Raw genomic sequence first — 22,876 nt, 5'->3', positions numbered from 1 at the left:
GAAAAACCCAAACATTTTTGGGGGTTTTTCGGGTCGGATCGGGTGTCTATATGCGCAATTTTAACTCTCCAATTAGCAAAATACTGGATACCTTCCCCTGCCTCATCATCATTTGGCTTGCCTCGACGCGGGGCCCCACAGCTGCTTGAGACCCGGTCGGATTGGTGATTTTTCTAACAAATTTATCAAACGAGCCTTTCAGAGAGGCATTAAACTCTTCCATTTTCTTTAGTTTTTTTCTTTTTTCATCCCCTGATGGAAATTTCCTGAATCTGTCTCGTTCTCTCGACATTGTGTGACAGTTTGTTCCAACTCCCCCCGTCAACGCAGTTGTATTGAACAACAGACACGCGCATCATTGCACATATATTTATTGATATGCACAGACTAGTACACATTTAGTCTGTGCATATCTGTAATGGAACGTGACTGTTTATATTTATAAGGGAAAAAAGGAAAAAAAAAACGGAAAAAAAAAAAATTATTATTTTTTTTTTTTCAAAAACGGCCCATAGCGCGAGGCCCCTTGAGGCGCGAGGCCCCGTGCGGTCGCACGGTTCGCACACCCCTTGCGGCGGCCCTGCTTCAGGCAGATGGGTGTTCTTAAGCAAATTATTCAAATTCAGTTGAGTTTTAGGCACCAATTTATGCCCTTTCTGTATCAATTGGTAGCAGAAATGTTTTTATGTAAAGAAAACAGCTAAATCCATGTAGCAGGTAAACTTGTCTGGCATTCTGTGCTGCTTTCTTTTATTTAATTCCTTGTAGATCAATTTTTCTCATTCAATGCTTCCCCTGCTGAGTCAACTCATAGAATTATTATTTATTCTTTTGTCCTCTTCTGCTGGAGGTAACCTTTTCAAATCTGCACTAGACACCTATTCACATTTCCATCTAATAATAAATCCCTGCACTTTAAAAGGTTATGTCTGTTTAATGAAGACTTCTGCTCATGTAAAATACTTGTCATGTTTATACTGGGATGCTTTTAATCACGTACATACAGCTTATTTCTGTTGGGTTAAATTTAAAAAAAAAATGGTGACCTTGTGAATACAGACTTGTTTTTAAGACATGACATATTTGTCTCTTTCCAGTCGCGCTTTCACAAGCCCGAGCCGTGCCACATTATTCTGTGCAGCGATGTGGGTAATGGTTTTGGTGTGGTGAAGAGAAAATAGTTCCTGCGTGAACAAAGATCCCACACAGCAGAGACTGTGGATTTTCTGGTTGCCGTTTTTTGGTGAGAAATGTTGTTGCTGAGGTTTTCATGCGTGTTATTTTTGCAATCTCAGAACCACATTTCAAAAGAAAACCGAAATCTTCATAGCTCAACAGCTCACACCAAAACAACCTTGATGGTTAGAGGAGAATCTTGTATTTTTCATTCAGGTGTGAACTTTCTCTTCCCCTCAGTCGGTGCTGAAGAGGAAAAAATGACCTGTCCCCATCTTTTTTTTCTTTTTGCTAAATTGGGTTGGACATAATGTTCTATAGCATCCACCTGCACCCTATATGGTCTGTGCTTTTGGCTTCAGACTCACATTTTCTGACAACAGTGTGTCCAAATGCTTGTTACACTGCTTGTTAGCTGTCAGCCCTCAAATATTGAATCCTAGAGTGTCCTTGAATGCACCACGAAGGTGAGGCGGCAGAAAGGTTCCCTCTAGCAGCACGATTTCCATACAACAATAACAGGCCTGAATATAGATGGGTGAGAATAAATGCTTCAGGTGAGATATGTTGTTGTCATAGTTGGCATTAAAAAAGTCACATTATGGCCTTTTATCAAAACTCGACAGAGTTCCCTATGACCTAATGAAACGTCTGCCGTGTTTTGATCAAAATGCTACAAAGATACAATGTTTTTACATCTTTTTTTATAGCTGCTTGTGACAGATTGTGAGGAATGGCCACACTGCAGAGCAGGGGAGTGGAGTCAAGTTGAGTGGATGCTACTCTGCAGAGTGTGGATCTGTTGAAATCTGTGTTGCACCTTTGCACAAACCACTTCAGAGGAACACACGGATGCTGCAAGATGTGATGCCGGGTGGAGGAAATGATGGAGATGCTTCTCGAGTTATTCTACCCAAGAAAGTCTTAGGAAGAGGAAGGAAGGAAGGAGGGAAGGAGGTCGGGGACTATTGAGCATCAAAGCCAGCTTCCAGGAGGAAAGGACAATAATCCAGAAATACATTTAGATCAGGGGTCGGCAACCCAAAATGTTGAAAGAGCCATATTGGACCAAAAACACAAAAAAACAAATATGTCTGGAGCCGCAAAAAAATGAAAAGTCTTGTATCAGCCTTAGAATGAAGGCAACACATGCTGCATGTATCTATATTAGTTATAACTGGGGGAAGATTATTTTTTTCATTATGCACTTAGAGAAAAAAGTCAAAATGTTGAGATTAATGTTGAAGTACAATCTCGAGAAAAAAGTCGAAATGTTGAGATAAAAGTCGAAATGTTGAGAAAAAGTCTAAATGTCGATAAAAAAGTCAAAATTTCAAGAAAAAAGTCAAAATTTCGACAAAAAAGTCGAAATGTTGAGAAAAAAGTTGAAATGTCGAGAAAAAAGTCAAGATTCCGAGAAAAAAGTCGAAATGTCGAGATTAAAAAGGAAAGGGAAAAAAAGAAGAAAAAAAGAGAAAAAAAGAAGAAAAAAATGAAAAAAAAAGGTCAAACATTTTTTTTAAAGCCCCAGGAGCCGCTAGGGCGGCGCTAAAGAGCCGCATCCGGCTTTAGAGCCGCGGGTTGCCGACCCCTGATGTAGAAGATGCATCCAGAAGATGTGTTTGTATGAGGAAACAACTGGCTCAGAAGCACAAGGACTGAGGAACGGGTGACGACTAACCACCAGATACTGTGTTGGTTGATGAGGAAAGCAGTAGGGATAGACATGGCAAGTTACAGCGACAGGAGGAAGAAGGAAGTTTATAGTTAGCTGCTGCCAACTGGATTTAACAGGGTTCTCCCTTCAACGTCTTTTTAAATTAAAAGGACATTGACGGCAGAGATCTGGTTGCAATCTGCCATGAATATGAACTCAAGCATTCAACAGTAAAGTGACAGTCATTTACATAAAATAACGTTTTTAGTTTTCATTTCAGTTGAGATGCAAAATAATTTCTATTATGCGGAAACTAAGATGAAATCAAGGCTTTTTCATTTTGCTTTTACCGAGGTGTAAATAATTATTTTAGCCATTAGCCCCATTCATGGAGGAGCTCTCTCATCAACGACTATGTGATTAATAGGAATGTCACAGGACATGACTGACACATCTGTGATTTGGTATTCACTTCAGACACCCACAGACGCAGTATGTAATTTTTTTTAAACATAAAATGTCCCCTTTGACGACGAAGGATATCAAGAAAATGCTTTAGCCAAATGAATGACATTAGGTCGATAAGAAATGCTACTCTCATCCTTTTTAAGGTGCTCTGAAAAGGTCAAAATAGTAATGTGACATTGCATTTAAATCCTCTACGATGGAGAATTGGAAATGAGACAGTTACTAACTAGTTATAGTATGTTGTCAGTGTGTACCATCAGTCAGGGGGGTTTGTAATTGAGCGTTGTGGAGCCCGTGTCTGAAGGAGTTAGATCAGTACGCCCCCGATGCTCCCATGTGATAGGCGCTTGTGTCAGCAACATTTCCAGAGCAACTCGGCATGAAACACACGAGGAAACAGAGGCAGCTGTGTGAATGCAAAACTACCCTACACCAGGCTTTCAACATACGCTCAATCTGTGCTTGATCTTGCAAACATGGTCTCCTCTTCACCTCTGATCTGACAGGAAATAAAGCACAAAGAGGACGGGAGTGATGCACTCTGGGCGCTGCAGCATATCTGCTCGGTGCCGTGGGATTACATCACAAATGTTGCTGTTTGTCTTTTCTATCAATGGAAGAAATAAGAGTTCCCCACACTGCTCCTCTTTGTCCCAGGGGTTTTTCCTCCCTGAGGGTCTCTGGGCTTTTAGAAGAGTTCTCACATTTTCCACCTCTGTGTTGCTCTCTTATTCTTCTGTGCCCTCTTTCCTCTTTCATTTTCCATGTTAACTCTTTTGTTTTTCCTTTTTGTCTTGTCTTTGTTCAGAAAGACAGGTGTGACTTCCCAAGTATAACCCCAATGCCTCTTAGTTTTGATTGCACCTGATTCATTAGTCAGTTTTTGAGGCCACAGCAGGTGCATGATGAAATCTGCACAGTTTATTTGTCAGTGGCTGTTAGTGCTGTTCGATTTTGCCCAAAAATAAAATCTCGATTTTTTTCTCTCAAAATCCGATTTTCGATTACGATTATTTTGTGAATTGACAAAAGGCAAAGAAATGATTTCAAATATGCTGTTTTTTTATTGAACATTTGCCCCATTGGGCTTTAAGTGCAAAATTTGCTCTTATTAAACCAAAAATGAATGAATAAAGTGCAAAACTCTGTAAAATAAGTTGAAAAAAAGTAAAAAATATAATAAAATATAAAGTTTTATCTCTGAAAAAAAAAAAAAATCAGCAAATCAGCACTTGCAAACGTACAGTAAGTTATATTTCCAATTAAATAAAACAAGACATTTTCTAATTAAACTAAACTGGGTCTTTGCATGCTAAATAATAATGAAACCCATGAAGGAGGTAGAGTTGTGTAATGTCAGTCATTACATTTGCTATTCACATTTGCACGTTTTTTGCAAGGAACACGAGCCGGTCTACCCCATCTGGCTTGAGGGATGCCCGGTGGCATGTTACAACGCCCCCTCCTACACTAAAGAGCCTCTCCGATGGGGCACTTGTCGCAGGTATTGAGAGGTATTTCCATCAATCATTAATATGGTATCAATCATTAATATGTGTGCAGACAAGGTAAAAAAAAAAAAAAAAAAAAAAGTGAAAAATCGATTTTACGATTTTCACGTTTTAACATCGTTCTAATTACATAATCGCGATTACGATTTAAAATCGATTAATCGAACAGCCCTAGTGGCTCTTAACACCAGTCTCACCACTACAGTCCTCGGATGGGATAGTTGTCTGAATTATACACACGTCTGACAATGTCTATATGTGAGAGGGAAGGCTTGCGGAGGATCCTGCTAGGAGGTAGGTGTGAGTAGGAATGTGCTGAAGGTGCACTTGGGATTTGGGGAAAATGAATCGAATTTTCAGAACTTCGTTGAAAACAGACTTTGAGAGATATTTCGGCTTGCCGAGGCGTTGCTGAAACAATAAAGGAAAAAATACAACGTGCAATTTGATTTTCTCCCCTCCCTGTAATCCCTTTAGCTTTTGTTTTGTTTTGTGATACTTATTTTTTGTTTTTTTACTCCCAAACTGTAGGTATGTTTACTGCAAAGTTCTAGAGAAACCGTTTGGGAAATGAGAGCTCAGTTCTCAGTATGTACGATCCACTGAGATTAAAGCGACAAAGCTAAATCAAGTAAGTTGGGGGAGGGGACTAAAGAGCCAGTGCTCACAGAAAGTGCTGCCGACTTTGTTGTCCTTGGTATCAGCTGTTACAGGGCCAAACTCTGCATTTACAGAACCACAACTGCTTACACGCACATGAGGAAAGCCAGAATAAAAGCAGACTTTGATAAAGGTTATTTCCACAGAGTTTTAAGCCTGTTTTCACTCACTCCTGCATGCCAAGTGAGCACAGATGGCTGATATGCATTTACAGTGGTGCAATGTGAACAGGGATTTGTTTTTTTTTTTGTCAGAGGGAGGAGTCAGCACTTGATCAGGTTACTGTGTGTGAACAGCTCAAAGATACTCCAGATATTTAACAGGCCAAATATCTGGAGCCATCTCGGGAATCCCTGTTCACGCTACAGCCAATGAACAGGTACGAACAGCTTGCACCGTGAAATTAGGCATGATGCCTCATTTCCTGTGATTTTATTTCTTTTTTCCTTCTGACAAAACTTTGTTTAGAGGCCACCCTGGTGACTGAATCACTTTATGTGGTGTATGACTTTCCGTCGGGAGTCATATAATGTGAACAGCAAAATGACTTTGACAATCTCTAGTACAAAAAAGCGACCTGTGTAATTCAAACATCCTAATGAGATTAATCTGAAAGTCACATAGTTCGAAACTGGTCTAAGAGGAGGGGCAAGGATGCTATTTTTATGATAAAGAAGCTGCAGCAGCACCATCAGCTACAAAGGTTAGGAATTTTGTTCCAAAAAGTGGTACGTTGGCCAGGATTCCTTTTCATGACAGTCTGTACGGCTTTCAGTGTCCTCATCCAATCAGCTCCTGTTTGGTCATGCGTGTAGTCTTCTTCAACACCAACAGCAGGACAGCAGACAAATTCTAGGATCTTCTAGTAGGGGTTTTATAAACTATTCCTTAGTTTTTGCAATTATCTCTTCTCAGAAAGGACAAACCACAGACAGAGTGAAAAGTGTGATCTACTGTAATTTACCCTGTGGGATCACAACCAGTATTTAACCATTTGCACTAAAAAAAGGCTTTTAATTCCCCGTCTTATCCTCTGTAAAACTGCCTCCCCGCTCATTTGTCTGTGTTACTCTTGTTTGCTGTGCACAGATTAGTGTTAGCTGCTGTACCAGTTCAGCTTCTGAGGTAAGCAGAGGTTTATGCAGATTTGCGTTCCAGGTTGCACTCTTCACTGAGTCAATTAATTCACAGTTCTGAGTCACAGGCTGTGTTTTGCAAAATGTTTGACATTCTGTCAGGTTTTTTTAATTCTCTGTTTTGCCTGTTTTGAAATTCATTGCATTTTTGGTGGCAAATGTAGTTCTGCTGTTAGCTTGTTGGACAATGTACAGGACACTTCTTTTTCATTTAAACATGCTTTCACTTTCACACAACTGAGATGGCCATTGCGTTTAAAATGTGAATCATTATGAATTAATTTGCTGAAATGTGTTTTGTGATTGTCATGATCGGTGCTATTTTCTACAGGAACTTGTACAAAACTTGAAGGGGGACATCAATATTTTGGGAATTGACTTATTTTCATTCAACCCCAGACTTTGATAAGAGATGTATACCATTCTTTTCCTTGTACAAAAGCCCTTGTGAAAAAGTGCCTGTATTGTTGCTGAAGCTGGGCTGCTGTAAAACCCAGATATAGAAAAACACAAAAACATTTCAACCATTAAGCTGTTGTTGTAGAAGGTCTTTAGGGCTGAAAACGAGCTGTTCTCCTGTATTTGTACTCATTGTCTGAACAACAGTACAGAACTATGGATTCATTTGCAGGCTTTTGTTTTTGTCCCAGAGCAGTATAACAGGAACAAAAATCTCAGTCATGTTGTAATATACAGTCATGTATTGCAACAAAAAAACTTCAGACTTTTATTTACAGTAATAGTTCCAGAAAAGCAGGCCAACATTACACTTTCTGCATTGAGTATTAGTATACCGTTTACTGCTATGTCTGCAGTGTCCTCTTCATCTGCATAGGGAAATGTCCAGTTAGGTCCTTGTGCACCTCCCGTGGGGGTTGTGAACATGCTTTCTTGGAAGATGGACCGTTTGGACTCCCATCATTTGGGGATGGTCTCAAATAGCCGAAATAGATACTTACTGGAATGAGAGAGGATGCTAGTTGTGCCTGGAACTTTCTCATGTTCAGTATCTCCTTCTTTGGCATCTTGAGAGCTTGGCAGTGCTGCTTGTAGAGGACACCAAAGCAAGGGTGATGATGTGCCAGAAATGTACATGTACCAATGTTGGGATTTCTGGGCAAACTTGTATTTAGCTGTAAACAAGTCCAACAAATCCATGTCTTTCATGTATTTGTTGTAGGTACCCACAATGGAAGGCCTTTCAATGTACGTTTTGGTAGCTTTGCCCCACAGCGTTTAATCTCCTGCACAGGTTCTGCTCCAACGAAGGATGATACAAGTCAAAGCTATTACAAACATGTCAAATAGCCGAAATAGATACTTACTGGAATGAGAGAGGATGCTAGTTGTGCCTGGAACTTTCTCATGTTCAGTATCTCCTTCTTTGGCATCTTGAGAGCTTGGCAGTGCCGCTTGTAGAGGAGACCACAGCAAGGGTGATGGTGTGCCAGAAGATGTACATGTACCAATGTTGGGATTTCAGGGCAAACTTGTATTTAGCTGTAAACAAGTCCAACAAATCCATGCCTCCCATGTATTTGTTGTAGGTACCCACAATCGAAAGCCTTCCAATGTAGGTTTTGGTGGCTTTGTCCCAGCGTTTAATCTCCTGCACAGGTTCTGCTCCAGCGAAGGATGACGCAAGTGTGACTACCCTGTTGTCAAACCCTTTGACAGTGCAGTGTTTCCCCTCCACTTCTTCTTCAAGGTTGCAGTTGGGTAGGCATACCTGCCTAGATCTTGTAGTTCTGACCCTTTGGAAGTGAGGAGGCAAGCTTCAACATCACCTGACAATCCAAGTTCAGATTTGACTCGTATTCCAGTGTTGCTCCCTTGGTAAACATCAAAGTCAAGCATCATGCAGCTCACACCCATACTCCGAACCCCCATGGGTGTGGCTTGCCTCGCATGTACTGTTTGATGCTGCTGAACTTTACCTTGAAAGGAATCGTCATCTCATCCACAGAAATGTGCTCTTCGGGTACCACCTGCAGGCATTTCTCTCTGAGTGATTCAAGCCATGGTCTGAGTTTCCAGAATGTGTCCCTGTGTTCAGTCTGTGACACTGTCGAATTGTTCACAAAATGTAATGTTGTCAACAGAGATGGGAATCTGTTGTGGGAGATCACATCAGCAGCATGGGGGTGCCGCGTCTCTCTCTCCCAATACATACAGGTTCCAGCCATTTGTGCCAAGCCCATCCTCAGGTACATGCCCAACATTTTCTGTACTTCCTTTGTATTAGTGTTCACAGATCAGAGATTCACAGGTAAACTCTGATTATCATACTAATAGGTATGCAGGTAGCCTCCAACTTACAACATCACTTTACATGCCTGAACATCAACACCTGTTCAAGAACAATGGAAAAAATGCCCTCCCCCAGGGATCCCCCACAACGGCTTTGACTGTGAATTGATAGGAACATTTTCTTATCAATAGCCAAGAAAAAGGGCAGACGTGCACAAACAGAATTTCTTTGTTAGAAAGTCCTGCTTTTCCGTGATATGGGGAAAATACAGAGACTCACCTGTCAAATCTGACAGGTGAGTCACGCTTTGCATTGTTCACTGAACATCAGCGGATAAAGATGAGTCACACACCATCATGTGTGACTCTGATGAAGGCGTAAGACTTCCCCCGAAACATGTCAGGTAAATAACAACCTAAAAAAATGTTGTCTGAGATAAAAGAGCCAGTGAAGTTTACTTATGGGCATGTTCTAGACACTGTAATGAACACAAAAATGTTTTAAAGCATTTTACTTTACTATCAGATAAATCCAGTCCAGTAAATGGAGGGGATGGCGCTCTCAAAACGCTGGAGGTTGTGTGACTTATTAACCTGAGGGCAGGCCTTACACACAAAAGTATGACCCAATAGCATTCTGAAACTGAACAATAGGACCAATGAGTATATTATAATGTGGTTGAACCAAAAAACAACAGTGGGTCTTGCAGAGTTGTGATAAAATAAACTTGGTAAGAACTCTAAAATGCTCTTATTTATTTGTTGTACTGTGGAAAAATAACAATGGAAAAGGAATCACTATCATCTAAAAGGATGCATATAAAGGAACTCAATTTTGTCAAAGCACAGCTACTTAAGTCGTGCTGCCTCCAGCAGAGTTTCAGAGACTTTGAGAAGCCAGTAACATCAAACAGGTAACCAGCCAATAGTTTATATTCAGCTACCAAAACCCATAGTTGTTCTTCTATATATTCTGGCTCAAAGAGATACAGCTCTGGATTGTTAAGCCTGAAGTTATTGTCAACATCGGATGACTGAGTGCTCCCAAAGTCAGCCATAATTGGCAATAAGCCACTGCCTGGTCACACTTGACGGAAATCACAATGGTGTTTTGGGGTGTTGCCTTTGGTAACCGGATCTCAGTAGTTTTGCACACCTGCAGCTGCAGTTATTTCTACTTAATGTAAATTTACAAGTCACGACATGTAATTCACAACATTTAGGAGTTGTTTGGTTTGATTCGTCACTGAGGCCAGATGTAACTTTCCACTTCTAGTGACGATGCACAGCAAGGCTAGCAAGGGCTTTGTTGGATGGACAGAGAGGAGCAGTATTTACCCTCTGATCAAACTCAGAGCTGACTGAAAATAATTCCCAAAATGTCGTACCTCTTTTAATAAATCTGCAGGGTAAAAACATCAATGTTTGCATTAATGACACTTTCGGTCAATTCTTGAGACATCTATGCATAAGTACACTGGAGATACTAGTAAATTGCTGTTGGGTGAATGTCTGGGTTTTATTGTTGAACATGTTCGAGTTTGTAAAAATCACATTTGTACATACAGCCAAACACTTGAACAGATGGAAACACCAGGATGGGACACGCATTGTTTCTTTTAAGGCAAGTCTCATTGTAAATCTGAGCCTTACTCCTTTGAGCATATGTGCTATTTAATGATGAATGCAGAGGATGTCAAAATAAGATTTATTGTATTTAACTGTCCTTGGCTTGGTTGGAAATTAATTTCCAATAAGGCAATAGTTATTATAAGGTTGCTACTGAGATAAATCATGGTAGCTCAATTGTGTCCGGGGAGGGCATGTAATAGTTAAGTTTATTACTTTTATAATGATATAAGGTATAATGATATACGATATAATTTGGGAATATAGCTTGTTGTGATAATTGGTGAAATTGATGGACAAAATATACATTTTGGTGGAGTCCGTGGAAATTTATAAGCTTTAACTCAAGGAACTAATTTTGTTACTTTTATGAATTTATATTCAGCATGTCTCGAAATTAGTTTTGATCAATTGTAGTAGTTGGCCTGCCTCTTTTAAATCTTTCTTTTGTTTCGCTGTGTGTGTGTGTGTGTGTGTGTGTGTGTGTGTGTGTGTGTGTGTGTGTGTGTGTGTGTGTGTGTGTGTGTGTGTGTGTGTGTGTGTGTGTGTGTGTGTACATATGTATTTATGTATGTGCATATAAATATATCTTTAACTGCTGAGTCTGCAAGTACTCTAGTCCTCTTGGCTCCTTCTCGTCAATAAGTTGTCAAAAAACCTATACCATGTGTATTTCTTTGACAGCTCTTTTAAGTTGGGTAAACGGATCAGTGCATTTGTTAATTTTGCTGAATTCAACCTTTAAATGTTAGACTTCACTAAAAACGAGGCGTCCTGTGGTGCTGATGAGGCTGCTCACATTCACTCCTTTTCTTTGTCGAGCTTTCATTTCCCCCTCCAATGTCGTCTTATTTATTGTCTAGCCTCATTGTTATTTTTAAACCGTAATATTGTATTTCATTCTAAAGCAATTTGGTAGAATGTGTTGCTTCTAAATGTGTCAATACGAATACATTTTTCATTTTCATATTTTCAAATTCACGTTTTCCATCTTTTTGTGTTCGGTTAAATGTCACGATTTACATTCCATCGTTGTGTTCTGCATCTCGGGGACGACACAGCTGGTCGTTGAGGACGCACACGAAGACGCAGCTGCAGACTCACCTGTCAGGGCGTCCCACCACTCTGCAACTCTAATGGCTGAATAAACAGTTTAGCAGTGATTGTTCCCTCTGCTGCATCTCTTACAGAAGTGTCGAATTACATCCATTCACCCTCCATCACCCCACCCACTCTCCATCATACCCTCCTGCAGCACGATCATCTCCAAACTCTTCCCCACTCATTAACTTAAGTCCTCTGATCACATTGTTCCCCTGATGAAAATAAGATGTTTATGAGCACTCCCCTGGAATAGGTTTCCAATGAGCAGAAAGTGAAAGCTCATCCTGACTGTGACTATCTCTGGCTTCCATTAAGGCATGTTAGTGTCCGTGCCAAGAATCGGGCTTCGGAGACAGAGGGTCTGGGCTTTGTTTTTGTATGTGTTTGCTGGGAAGTGCGCAGTGTAATGGCTCTGGGTGTGGCAGCTGCTTCATAAATGGGAAAAGCTGGCAGACCGTCAGGGTAGACAGTGGGTTGTCGGAGGAGCAGGTGGAGGATTCTCCGTGCAGCGGGCTCAGCCTCTGCCTCCAACAGCTTCAGAATGATGTTCGAACATCAACTGGGGGTGCCGCTGGGCCTTTACAGGAAACCGTCCAGGGTGGAGACGGCCAAGAGATTCTGGAGGGTGAGTGTCGTTTTTGTGCCACTCTTTGTTGACATGATTTATGTCCATATTGAGTGGGTCACTGTTCGGGTTTTTTGAAATTGATTACAGCTCCTGTTAAAAGCTTGGGGACAATTGGTCTGACAGTTACGTAGCCTGCAATTAAAACATCTAAAGCTTGCTGCTGCTTTGAAAAAAATGATGAGATACATGTCTGCCCTTGATTTGCATCTCCATCTCTTTTATTTCATTTGGGAGAGAAAGGTTAGGTTATTGGAGTTTTTAAAAGAAAGATCACAGCAGTACATGTTTCTTAAATATCTCTGAAGTATGGTTCAAAGGGGAGTCATCGCTGCTCGCTGATAAAGACCTGTCCCTATCGCTCTCAGCACATCGGATTTCACGTGTAAAAGACCAACTTCTGGGCTCTTTGATATCCTGTCCTCTGAAAAAGGTATCCGTCATATCTCGCCTGCATTTAATAGGAGCAAACCTCAAAGTTTGTCCATCTCTTTAAAGGTTATCCCCGGAGAGGTGAGTACCTAATGAAACTCAATACTTTGTGTAGGTATGACCACAATGCTGCAGAGGGTGTTTGAAGCACCGCTGGAGCCAGTCAATATTGCATTCCCCCCAGGACGATGGCTTTAAAAGGGTAAAGATAGACCTTCTGCTCAAAGTTGGGTGCTGAATACAGATAGTGGTAGTTAAGGCAGCTCAAACGGGTGGCCCCTCGGAATGAAATCTGGATTTAATTCAGGAGTGTGTCTTGATCCCCATCATCTCCCGTGCTTTGCTCTGCTTTCCTTCCCCTCAGCCTGCGTCAATCCCACTGCCTTCTGATACCCAGGAGCTTTCCCTTCACTTTAATCTCTATCACTCATCGTGTGAGCAGGCTAAACTCTCCCCATCTCGCACTCTCAACCTTTACTCTCCACTATTTGATTTGCACTATGTAGCGCTGCACCTCACTTGACTCTTCTCCGTTGAGTGTCAATCAGGACGGGCCTGCACGGACAACAAGCTCGACACTGAGGCTCGGGCCTCTTCCTTGCAATTTAGTTGTGCACAGTTGACATTCTTGCAACTGCTTGATTAGACAAGGATGTTCTGAAATCATGAAAGACCTCCACCCAACTCTACCCAGCTTTTTCAACATGTGTCCATTAAGATTTAGTTGCACATTTCAAAGTTGCAAACTAAAAAAAATGTTTGATGAAATAGTAGCTTTTAAGAAAAGTCTCTCCAATGTGAAAAATTAATTGGATTGTTCACAATGGGGGGAAAAAAATCTGGACGACTTCTTTCTCATATGTTCAAGGTGATTAAGGCAGCAGGCATATCCATAATCAATATTTTAGCCATGATTAACAACCGCTACTCTATTTTGTATAGCCACGGGTTACAGCCTTCTGATGGCACTAAAACAGCCTAGTTTATTAGATCCAAACCAGATAACTGAAACATACAAGATGTGCATTTCTGCATTGAGTCACATCTTAAAGTTTCCTTCAGTTTTGGGTGGGGTTTTTGTAGAAATGCAGCTTGTCTTTTGGAATTCTGCCCACCGGTTTTCTGCCTTGGTTCCCACGCTCCAAAGACATGCACTGCAGAGGTGTTGTTGTGTCTGGGAATGCTGATAAAGTAGCAGATAAATCAGTAGCTAAAGAAACAGATTTCCCTCTCTGTAGTTTGTAGTTGGAGATCAGTCAAGATTGAAAGCAGGATGATTATTTGGCCAATTGTCACACTGTAAACAGTCTTATTTGATTTGTTTAGACCTTACCGCTGCCAAAAATAGAGCCTGCTCAGCCATACTCATTCATTTTGCAATGGTTCTCTCTCTCTAGAGGGATGCATCTGGTATGCCTCTCATTCAAATCCAATTCCTCTGGTACAGAACATACTAAACCACTCGCAACAGGGCAGGGTGGACTTAATGGGATGACTGATATGCTGGATTCACACGCCAGCATCGTGGCAAGGCAGGCAGTTGCGTTCTACGCTGCTGTCACGGCCTGGGGACTATCTATGCTTTCCATTGGCGGCCTGCCATCCCTCGTTTTTGGCTGCATTCTGTTCATCAGAAGTTCAGGCAGAGAGCAATTTTAACGGTTGAAGATGCAGATGATTGTTTTTTTCCTCTAGTGTCCTCCTCCACGTTTTTAAAACGACCCACTCTCACCTTTGACACACCTCTGAGTACGAGTTAGTTGGCCAGGTTTCAGTTGTGTAGCCACAACTTGACTGGCTAATGAATGCACTGAAGCGGTAAAAGTTGAAAATCCCCCAAACTTTTGATGGAGGCAGCACAATTAGCAAACGCAACCCTCAATTCATTTCGGCAACGAGTGACATCACCCCTATTCAAGCCTGCTGTGTGAATCCAGCAATATAGGAGTGTCCAAGAGTGTATGGATCCAGAACTGCTAATAACACCTTGGATCAACAAGTTATTAATGTACAACCTAAAACAGTTATTCAGTTGCGTTCACTACACACCTTTTTGGATGTCTTTTGTTGCCACTAGTCTGATTGTTGCTCTGCCTATGTCACATGAGCTTCTATGATTTGTGTATGCATGGCGCCCAGAGGCATTTTTTTTTTTTTTGCGTCTGATGCGTACTGCTTTGTAAAAATCAAAGTCGAACCCAGAGGAACAAGACTGATTCTTTGTACTGAAGAGGAAAAGACAGGATGGCTGGCCGGGCTTCTCTCTTTTCTTAATATGTTTTCTCTAGGTATAGCTCGCCTCCACAAATCTGCTTGTTTGATTTATTTTATCTGTTTAACTCAACTCAACTTTATTCATATAGCACCTTAAAATAAACACAGTTGACCAAAGTGCTGAACACAAACATGGATTCAGATAAAAACATAAAAGTATAAAATAAAAAAAAATAAAAAAAGAAAACACTAAAATCAAGATCACAAACTCAGTTAAAAAGCCTAGTGAAAAATATGTTTTGAGGGAGGATTTAAAAACAGGAAGTTTGTCGATCTGCCTTATGTGCAAAGGTAGTTGTCCCATCATTTTAAGCCAGCAACTGAAAAAGTGTCTTAGAGATGACTGACAATAAGTGATCTGCCGACCCGAGGGGGTGTGAAGGAATGTACGGCTGAAGGTCAGACAGATACTTTGGGGCGAGACCATGAAAACATTTAAAAAGAAAATAATTTAAAAATCAATGCCTAAACGAACTGCCAGTCAACGAAGTGTTGCTAAAATTGGAGTAATATGCTCTTGTTTTCTTGCACGGATTGAAGGTCAGGCAGCAACATAACTGCAATCAAGCACGGGATTTCTGGCCAAAGCTATCATAAAGTGCATTACAATAATCTGAACGTGTTGTTATAAAAGCATGGATCAAAATCTCAAAGTGATAGGGGATAGAAAAGGCTTAACTTTGGCAAGTTTCCGGAGGTGAAAAAGCTGGACTTGACCACCAAAGTAATATGTGTATTAAAGGTATAGTTGATGTCTAGTTTTACACCTAAACCTTTGGCTGTAGGTTTCACATGTTTGCTTAAAATGCCCAAGTCAACATGCACCTTAGGGGCATCATTAGGCCCAAATAACATTACTCAGTCTTATCTTGATTATAATATAAGAAATTAAGTTACGTCCATGCATTCATTTCACCAATGAACTCTAGCAACTGCTTAGCAGAGTAAGCTTTTTCATGCTTCTGTGGAATATAGATTTGGCTGTCATCAGCAAAAAAGCGGAATGAAATTCCATGTTTTCGGAGAACTGATCCAAGCGGAAGCAAGTATAATGTAAAAAAAAGAGGGCTGAGAATAGAACCCTGAGGTGCTCCGCATGTAAGAGGTGCTCAGGAGGAATCTGCCACTCTAAGACGGACACAAAAACTCCTCTCAGTTAAGTAGGATCTGAACCAGCTTAACCCGAGCGAATGCCCACGCAGCTTTCCAAGCATACAGGACGAGCTGATGCTCAACTGTATTAAAAGCAGCTGTTAAATCCAATAAAACCAAAACACGCAGTGACTAGCGTCTGTGGCTAAAAGAATGTCATTAAAAACCCTCAACAGAGCTTCAGTACTGATCCAGACTGGAACACCTCAAGAATGTTATACTCTTCTAAATTATTTTCATTTGATTAAAAGCTCATTCAGCGTTTTGATGAAAATACTCAGTACAAGGCCTTAACTGGAAAATTAGAAAATATTTTGAAAATCCATATTTCTAATAAAGTGCAGGATAAAAGTGATCAGCGCCTTCAAACTGTCCATGATGCTTTTTTCTCTCTCCAGTGTCCTTAATATTCGTAAAGGATGGGAATGTTATCCACTCATCTCAGTCAATCCAGTGAAACATCGTTTGTTATCAGGACATATTCCTCGCCCTACCATCGGGGGGAGAGGCTGAAGTTATCCATGATTAATACCACTATGATTAATACACTGTAACTACTACATCTTGAGGTCTGCACAATTTGACAGCTTCTGGGAAATGTTGCTGATCCAGTAATTCTCTTTGCCCACTCTGACAGTACATAAAGTCTATGAGTGAAATACAAGCAATTTCAGGGTTGTTCAAATTTTCTGCAGTTTAATTCTTCAGAACAAATGTTTCTCCAAACCTGGATAATTTAGCTCGTGTCCTCTAAATGGCCATCATTTTGTTGAGACAAAGTTTCTAAAGTTTTAGTCATTCCAGGGCTAAAAATTATTCTCTTTGAATGAAGTTATATTGATGCAAGCTTTTTCTATTATTACATTAAAAACTTCATAATTTTACAGCAATTCTTTTGAGGTTCCTTTATGCAGAAAAGCACACGCTCGCACGCACGCCTGACGCACGCACACACACACACACAAAAGCCAAGAAAACACACTTGCCTTGGCCTCAAAGATGTCAGCTCACAGCATGAAAATCCGTGCTATTAGAGTATCCGTGTTGGGCTGCAGGATACTTGTCTGATTAGATGCTCAGCCCCATTACACCAAGGTCAAAACCAAATCAAATGCAAATCAAGATGCCTGATATGAATGTTTTCAAGCCCAATAAATGGCCATTGTTTTGTTGTTCTCACACCAGAGCCCATTCTCATGGAGAAATCTTGCAAGAGATTTAGTGGAAGAAAGAGGAACTGTGCTTCCACTGCATCAGATTGAGCTTTATTTACAGGCAGAATCAGACACAATTATACTTTCCGAACACTTACCAGATGGTTTTTAATGTGTAAACCCATTTAAAAACACGACCAGTTTGTTGGAGGGGGGTACATGTGAAGAGGACAGGAAAGGCTTCTGAATTATGCGTGTTGCTACTGAATACATGAATGAAACAGTTTTGTTCTTCCAAACCTCCTTTGGTGCATAGCCAGCATTTGAACACTTCTGTGTAAATATACACAGAGATGTAGGAGCTGACGTAGATATCCAGTTGTTAAGTGAGCAGACTGAGCTCTTCTTCAAAGCCACACAGTTAAAGATTAAAGAAACAGCTGCTCATATATATGAACCAGAAAGTTACGTGACCAAACTGACTGAATATCATACTGTATGTGTGCAGAGCTGGGTAGAGAAGCCAAAAAAATGTACTCAAGTAAAAGTACTGTTACTTCAGAATAATATGAGTAGAAGTAAAAAGTATTCATCCTAATAATTACTTGAGTAAAAGTAAAAAAGTACTTGGATGAAAAAACTACTAGTAACCGTTGAGTAACGTCTGATTTATTTTTTTAACACAACCATTCAAACAGACAAAAGTACAAAATAATCATCTTCAGGCAAAATTAAAATTAATAAAAAATAAAAAATAGTTTCAATTAAAATAATCTTAAAGTAAATTCAAGTACTTTAATAAATAATAAAATAAATAAAATAAAAACAGAATAAAAAAATAAATTAAGCCCAAGTAGCACAACATTTCAAGCCTTTGTACTTTTCTTTTTTAACCAGGCAGAACTAGAACAAGCCCATGAACTCATAGAAACTCTGTGTGTGTTTGAGTCTGTGTAAATGTGACAAAACATGCAAAAACAAACATTTTTCTCAAAGAATCACTCAGTGATGTCACGAGATTGACGCGTACGTGGATAAAAGAAAAGTAACAAGCTCAACGTAGCCTAATGTAGCGGAGTAAGAGTAACAGTTTCTCAAGTAAAAGTAAAAAGTATAGTGATTCAAAACTACTCCTAAAAGTACAACATTTCCCAAAACTTGCTCAAGTAAATGTAACGGAGTAAATGTAACTCGTTACTACCCACCTCTGTATGTGTGAGCCATCTTCAGTTGTATTATGTCATGTAATTCTGCTCCATGCCACTAGGGGGCTGTATTTTCTGTGTGTCTCAGCTGATTCCAGGTCAGTTATCCCATTTAACCTGGGGAAACCCAAACACAGGTGTTGCTGATTGGAGAAGCAAACTGTACCTACATTAGTGTGTACATAGTATGTGGCTAGTTTGTGCTTATATGTTTTTGGATGTGAGCAATTCGGTTTGTTGTTTTTGAGTATTATGAGTTAAAGTTAAGAAAAATAAACCTGCAAAGCAACTGTGAATCAAATACAAGCTTTCGTCTGCTATGTTTGGAGAGCACTGGGCGCACGTCAATCATTAGCAACCAGTATTAGACTTCGTTTAGGACTTAGTCCATACATCATATATTTTGAAACCTTTTCACACTTTGGAAAACAGCTATGGTAAGAGCTGAAGCAGCTTTCCTTTATTTATTTTTTATTTAGGTAGATAAACTTTACCAAACAGCAAATCAAAATGTAACTTAAGTGTAACATGTACTGGTGCAGAAATCTCCACATTTGTTGTTATGGGGAGGAGTGAGCGTTTTGACTCCACTCCACCTTCATCCTGTTTACATGAACACTTTTTGTCATTTCCATTGAGTTTATTCCAGTCAGTTTATTCTGACAAAATGTGTACATGTCTATATTAGACTGTATTGCGTCTCCACACATTTTAATCCCATTGAAATGGAGATTTGTTACTTTTTGTGCCTGGTAGTTGTTGGTATGTGGTTGGTTTTTAAAGAGGCACAGGCATAAATATGCAGCTGGGCCCTCAGACACCTTCCTGTTGTCTGAAGTTTGCTTTTTTAAGTAAAAGTTCATTCCTCACCTTCCTTCAGTTCAAATGCTGAATAATATTAAGTTTGTTTAATATATCCAGGCTCTGTGATGGGCTGGCGACTCTTCACCTGCAGGAGCGAGGCTAGACCATCGTGACTGCACAGGAATAAACGGGTATAAATAATGGATGCGTCGATAGATAGATAGTATGTCAGTTCATCGTTAGGTCTCCATAGTCCAATTAGATTTCAATACTGCTACATGATATATTATGAGGTATCATTGATCTATAAAACCCAGGTGAGTGCTGAAGGACTAAGGGCATTCAGAACATTTGCTTTACATGGTGGAGTTTTTCATTTCTTCACTTTCGTGAAAATCTTTATCCCTCAATTGAGCTGCAATTTTAAATCCGTTCATCTGGACAGTTGGATTCCAGATGAGGTGTTTACATGGAATCTTTTCATCTCAGCAGGACATGCAAGTAATCACAGACAGTACAATGGAATAAGGATTAAATCAAAGCAGAATGCGGTGCTCTGTCTGTGAACCCGCTTTGTGTTAAAATCTTCCAAGTTGCAGCAAATGCAGCATGATGTACTGTAGGGTTGTGTGGAGAAAAAGACACGGTATCAGAGTAATTCTCCTCTGGTCTGGGTCTCTGAATCAATATCTTAAAAATCTGAAGAGCGTACCATTGAATGACATATTTTCAGGCTTGGACGGCCCAAAAAAATATTAAAAAATAAGTGTTGGAATTTTTTTAGTTGTGACACACTGCAAGTGCTCAACCTTATACTGATTTTTTTTCTTCATAATATATCCCAAATCAGACCTTCTTTTATGTCCAAGCATAGATATGATCAAAATACAATGATATTCAGTAACACATCAAAATATGCTATGTTGTTCCAGTCTTGCAAATCGCTCATTGGCATCTTTCAGCTTAACTGATGGCGGTATATCACTCTTTCAAGACTTTCCATGAGGGGACCCGGGTTCAGACTGTTGCTTTCTCATTAGAAACATCTGTTGGCTGGCTTTTTCTTTCAATTACATGTCACAATTTGTGTTTGGTTAACTGAGGGAAGCACAACTACTGGATTAGCAGGATAGGTTTTGGTTAAAGTTGAACCCTTCGTACTCTGGTCAGTGCAGACATTGGACATAGATGCTGCAGTGAGATGTTACCAAGGGTTGGCTTCTGGATCAGTGACGAGAATGGGTGATGAAAGGCTTACTGAGCCGACTATAAAGTGGAAAACATCATCTTGCCCAGATTTGTGGCGGTGTTATTCAAGTAAGAGGGTTTCCAAGAGCTGGGTCCTTGAAACTAAATGTTGTGTCCCATGTCATATCTTGTCCAGTTAGAAATCAGCAGCATCTTCGTATAAATCTCTCATGGACTACAGATTAGCTTGTGTATTGACAGAATTAACTACATTTCTTCGTGTTTTTTTCCCAAGAACACATTTCTTTTATTTTTTAGAAAAGTTTTGGTGTCAGAAGTCCATTTCCTTTTGTTTGAGTTTCTCTCTTCATTTATGTTTCATTTTTGATTATGCTCTCTCCCGGCACAAGAAGCTGCAGTTACCTTGGAAGAGAAACAAAATATGAACTTGAGGTTTTCTTTATTTACCTGGCATTGTTCCGTCCACCCTGATGAGCTAAACTAGAGGAGTAAAAACACTGGCGCAGTGAGCTTTGTTCAGCAAGCTGAATATAAGACGCATTTAGACTCACGGCATTACCAGGGAGCAAAACACTGGAGCAGTAAAGTTTCAGAGCGTGCACACTCTTACTTCTAGACTCTCTTTCAGAGGCAGAGCAGTCTGCAGATGAGCCGAGATTTACTGATTTGCAAGTCTAACGTGTTTTCACTGTATTTCTTCCCAGATGTATGTACATCACGCATGACTGCTTTCTGTAATATGATAGTTGGAAAGTGCAGAGCGCTGTGCCTTGTACCTTGTCTTGTCTTTTTCATCAGCTCATAAAACAGGAACAATAGCTTTCTCATTTATCAATACCTCCCTGTACTCTTCACTGCCTCCCTTCCTCCTTCCTGCTTCCGTCTTTGTTCATATCTCTCTCTGGCTTTTGTTGGAGAGACGGAGCTGGCAGGAAGGTTTTGTGTGTCTGATTGCGGGGAATCTGTATCAAATGTCTTTGCAGCGTGTCGTTAGTTTCCTGCTCGGGAGAAAGGAGTAATTATTAAAAAGACGGAAGCTTGTGCATCATTGCTGCCTTTTTTATAAAACTAACACAACATTACTGATATTAATAATTATAATAATCCTCCGGTAATTAGTCAGGTAATTGAACGGTGAAACATGGGGAAATGTGCAGCAGATTAATTGGATTATTGATCCATCATTGGATGAGGAAATTCACTGCTTCTGCACTCCATCAGTTTACAAATCATGCGGTGCGGTTTTTATCTTTGATAAGAGTTTGATCCTTCATAAAGGTGAGAATATCTTTGCTAGTGCTGGATCGATTATGGCCACTCTGCTATCTTAAAGCCCTAATAATGCCTTATTAGCATTAAAGTGTTGCACCAGTGTTACACTTAAATATAGCTTCCTACAGCATTGAAAACATGAGATTTTACAACCCAGCAGCCATGTTGAAGACTGGACTGAATCATTTATCAACATATATAGTGGCATATGCAGTATTTAGCTGCTTCAGGCCAGAATATCTGTTAGTGTGAATAGTCAGTTGATCTCAAAGCAACACTGCAGAAGTACTTGTGTGACCGGCATTGTCATAAATACAGTGTAACAGTGTAGCAGGACACATGGATAAGCTTACGAGCTAAGACCCTCGCTGAAAGCAAAGCCAACAGAACTGAGACGGCTGAAGAAGAAATGTTTTAGCTTCCAGCTGCAGGGGGTGGTGAAATACCAGCTTTTGACATGGAGTTGGGGAGATGTGTCGTGTAGCTCATGTTCTGTATCTTTTATAAATGAACATAAATACTTACATACAAAAATTACATTCGTTTTTTTTTTTTTTTTCTGTCATCCGTTGGATAAATTATGCAGAAGTGCCATACTCCAAACAGCTCCTAAGAACCCGAAGCAAGACTTGTGTGTCATTGTGTGTATTTATTGTCTGGAATTCTTTACCCACTAATTTAAAATTAGAAAACGCGTGGCAATATTTTCAATAGAAGACTCAAACTATGGCTCAAATCTAAACAACAGTGCCTACATGAATAGTTCAGGTCTGGTTCTGCTCTTGAATTATGTTGTCTTTGCTTTATATCTTATGTCATCCTCTAATTTTATTGTATATTTATTGTCTGTACTTTTTTTAAAGCCTCCTGTGGACAAGTGTTGCAAATTAGCATGTATGCTAAAACACTCAAACAGTGCATTTAGTTTGTCCTATGTAATTGTGATGTCCATACCAAATAAAGAAATAATTAATTAAAAGGGGAAATATTAATTTCAGTCCCCTGGTGATCCAAATTTCAAACTTTTATAAACACTCTTCAACAATGACCCTAACTATCCGCAGCAAATAAACTTCTAGGAAATAAAGGAAGAACAAAAAACCTACCATTGGAAGTAGTACATGTTTATCAGATCATCAAATAATTGAGTAGCAGCAG

At 40.0% G+C, this 22,876-nt stretch overlaps 1 protein-coding gene across 3 annotated transcripts in view; it reads left to right on the top strand.

Annotated features, from left to right (window-relative positions):
* The window catches only part of LOC133423706 (dipeptidyl aminopeptidase-like protein 6), a 338,469-nt gene that overhangs the window by 114,644 nt on the left and 200,949 nt on the right, over nt 1–22,876 (top strand). The window contains exon 1 of one of the 3 annotated variants that reach the window (XM_061714007.1): nt 12,087–12,216. The exons of the other annotated variants lie outside the window; for them this stretch is intronic. Within the exon in view, the coding sequence (XP_061569991.1) occupies nt 12,133–12,216 (84 nt within the window). The 5' untranslated portion in view covers nt 12,087–12,132. Of the gene's footprint in view, nt 1–12,086; nt 12,217–22,876 lie in introns of those variants that run through there. 3 annotated transcript variants of the gene reach the window in all.

Source organism: Cololabis saira, chromosome 22, assembly GCF_033807715.1.
Source record: "Cololabis saira isolate AMF1-May2022 chromosome 22, fColSai1.1, whole genome shotgun sequence".
Classification (NCBI taxonomy): Eukaryota; Metazoa; Chordata; class Actinopteri; order Beloniformes; family Belonidae; genus Cololabis; species Cololabis saira.
The sequence above is the reverse complement of the archived record's forward strand: the minus strand, read 5'-3'. Positions and strand labels throughout refer to the sequence as shown.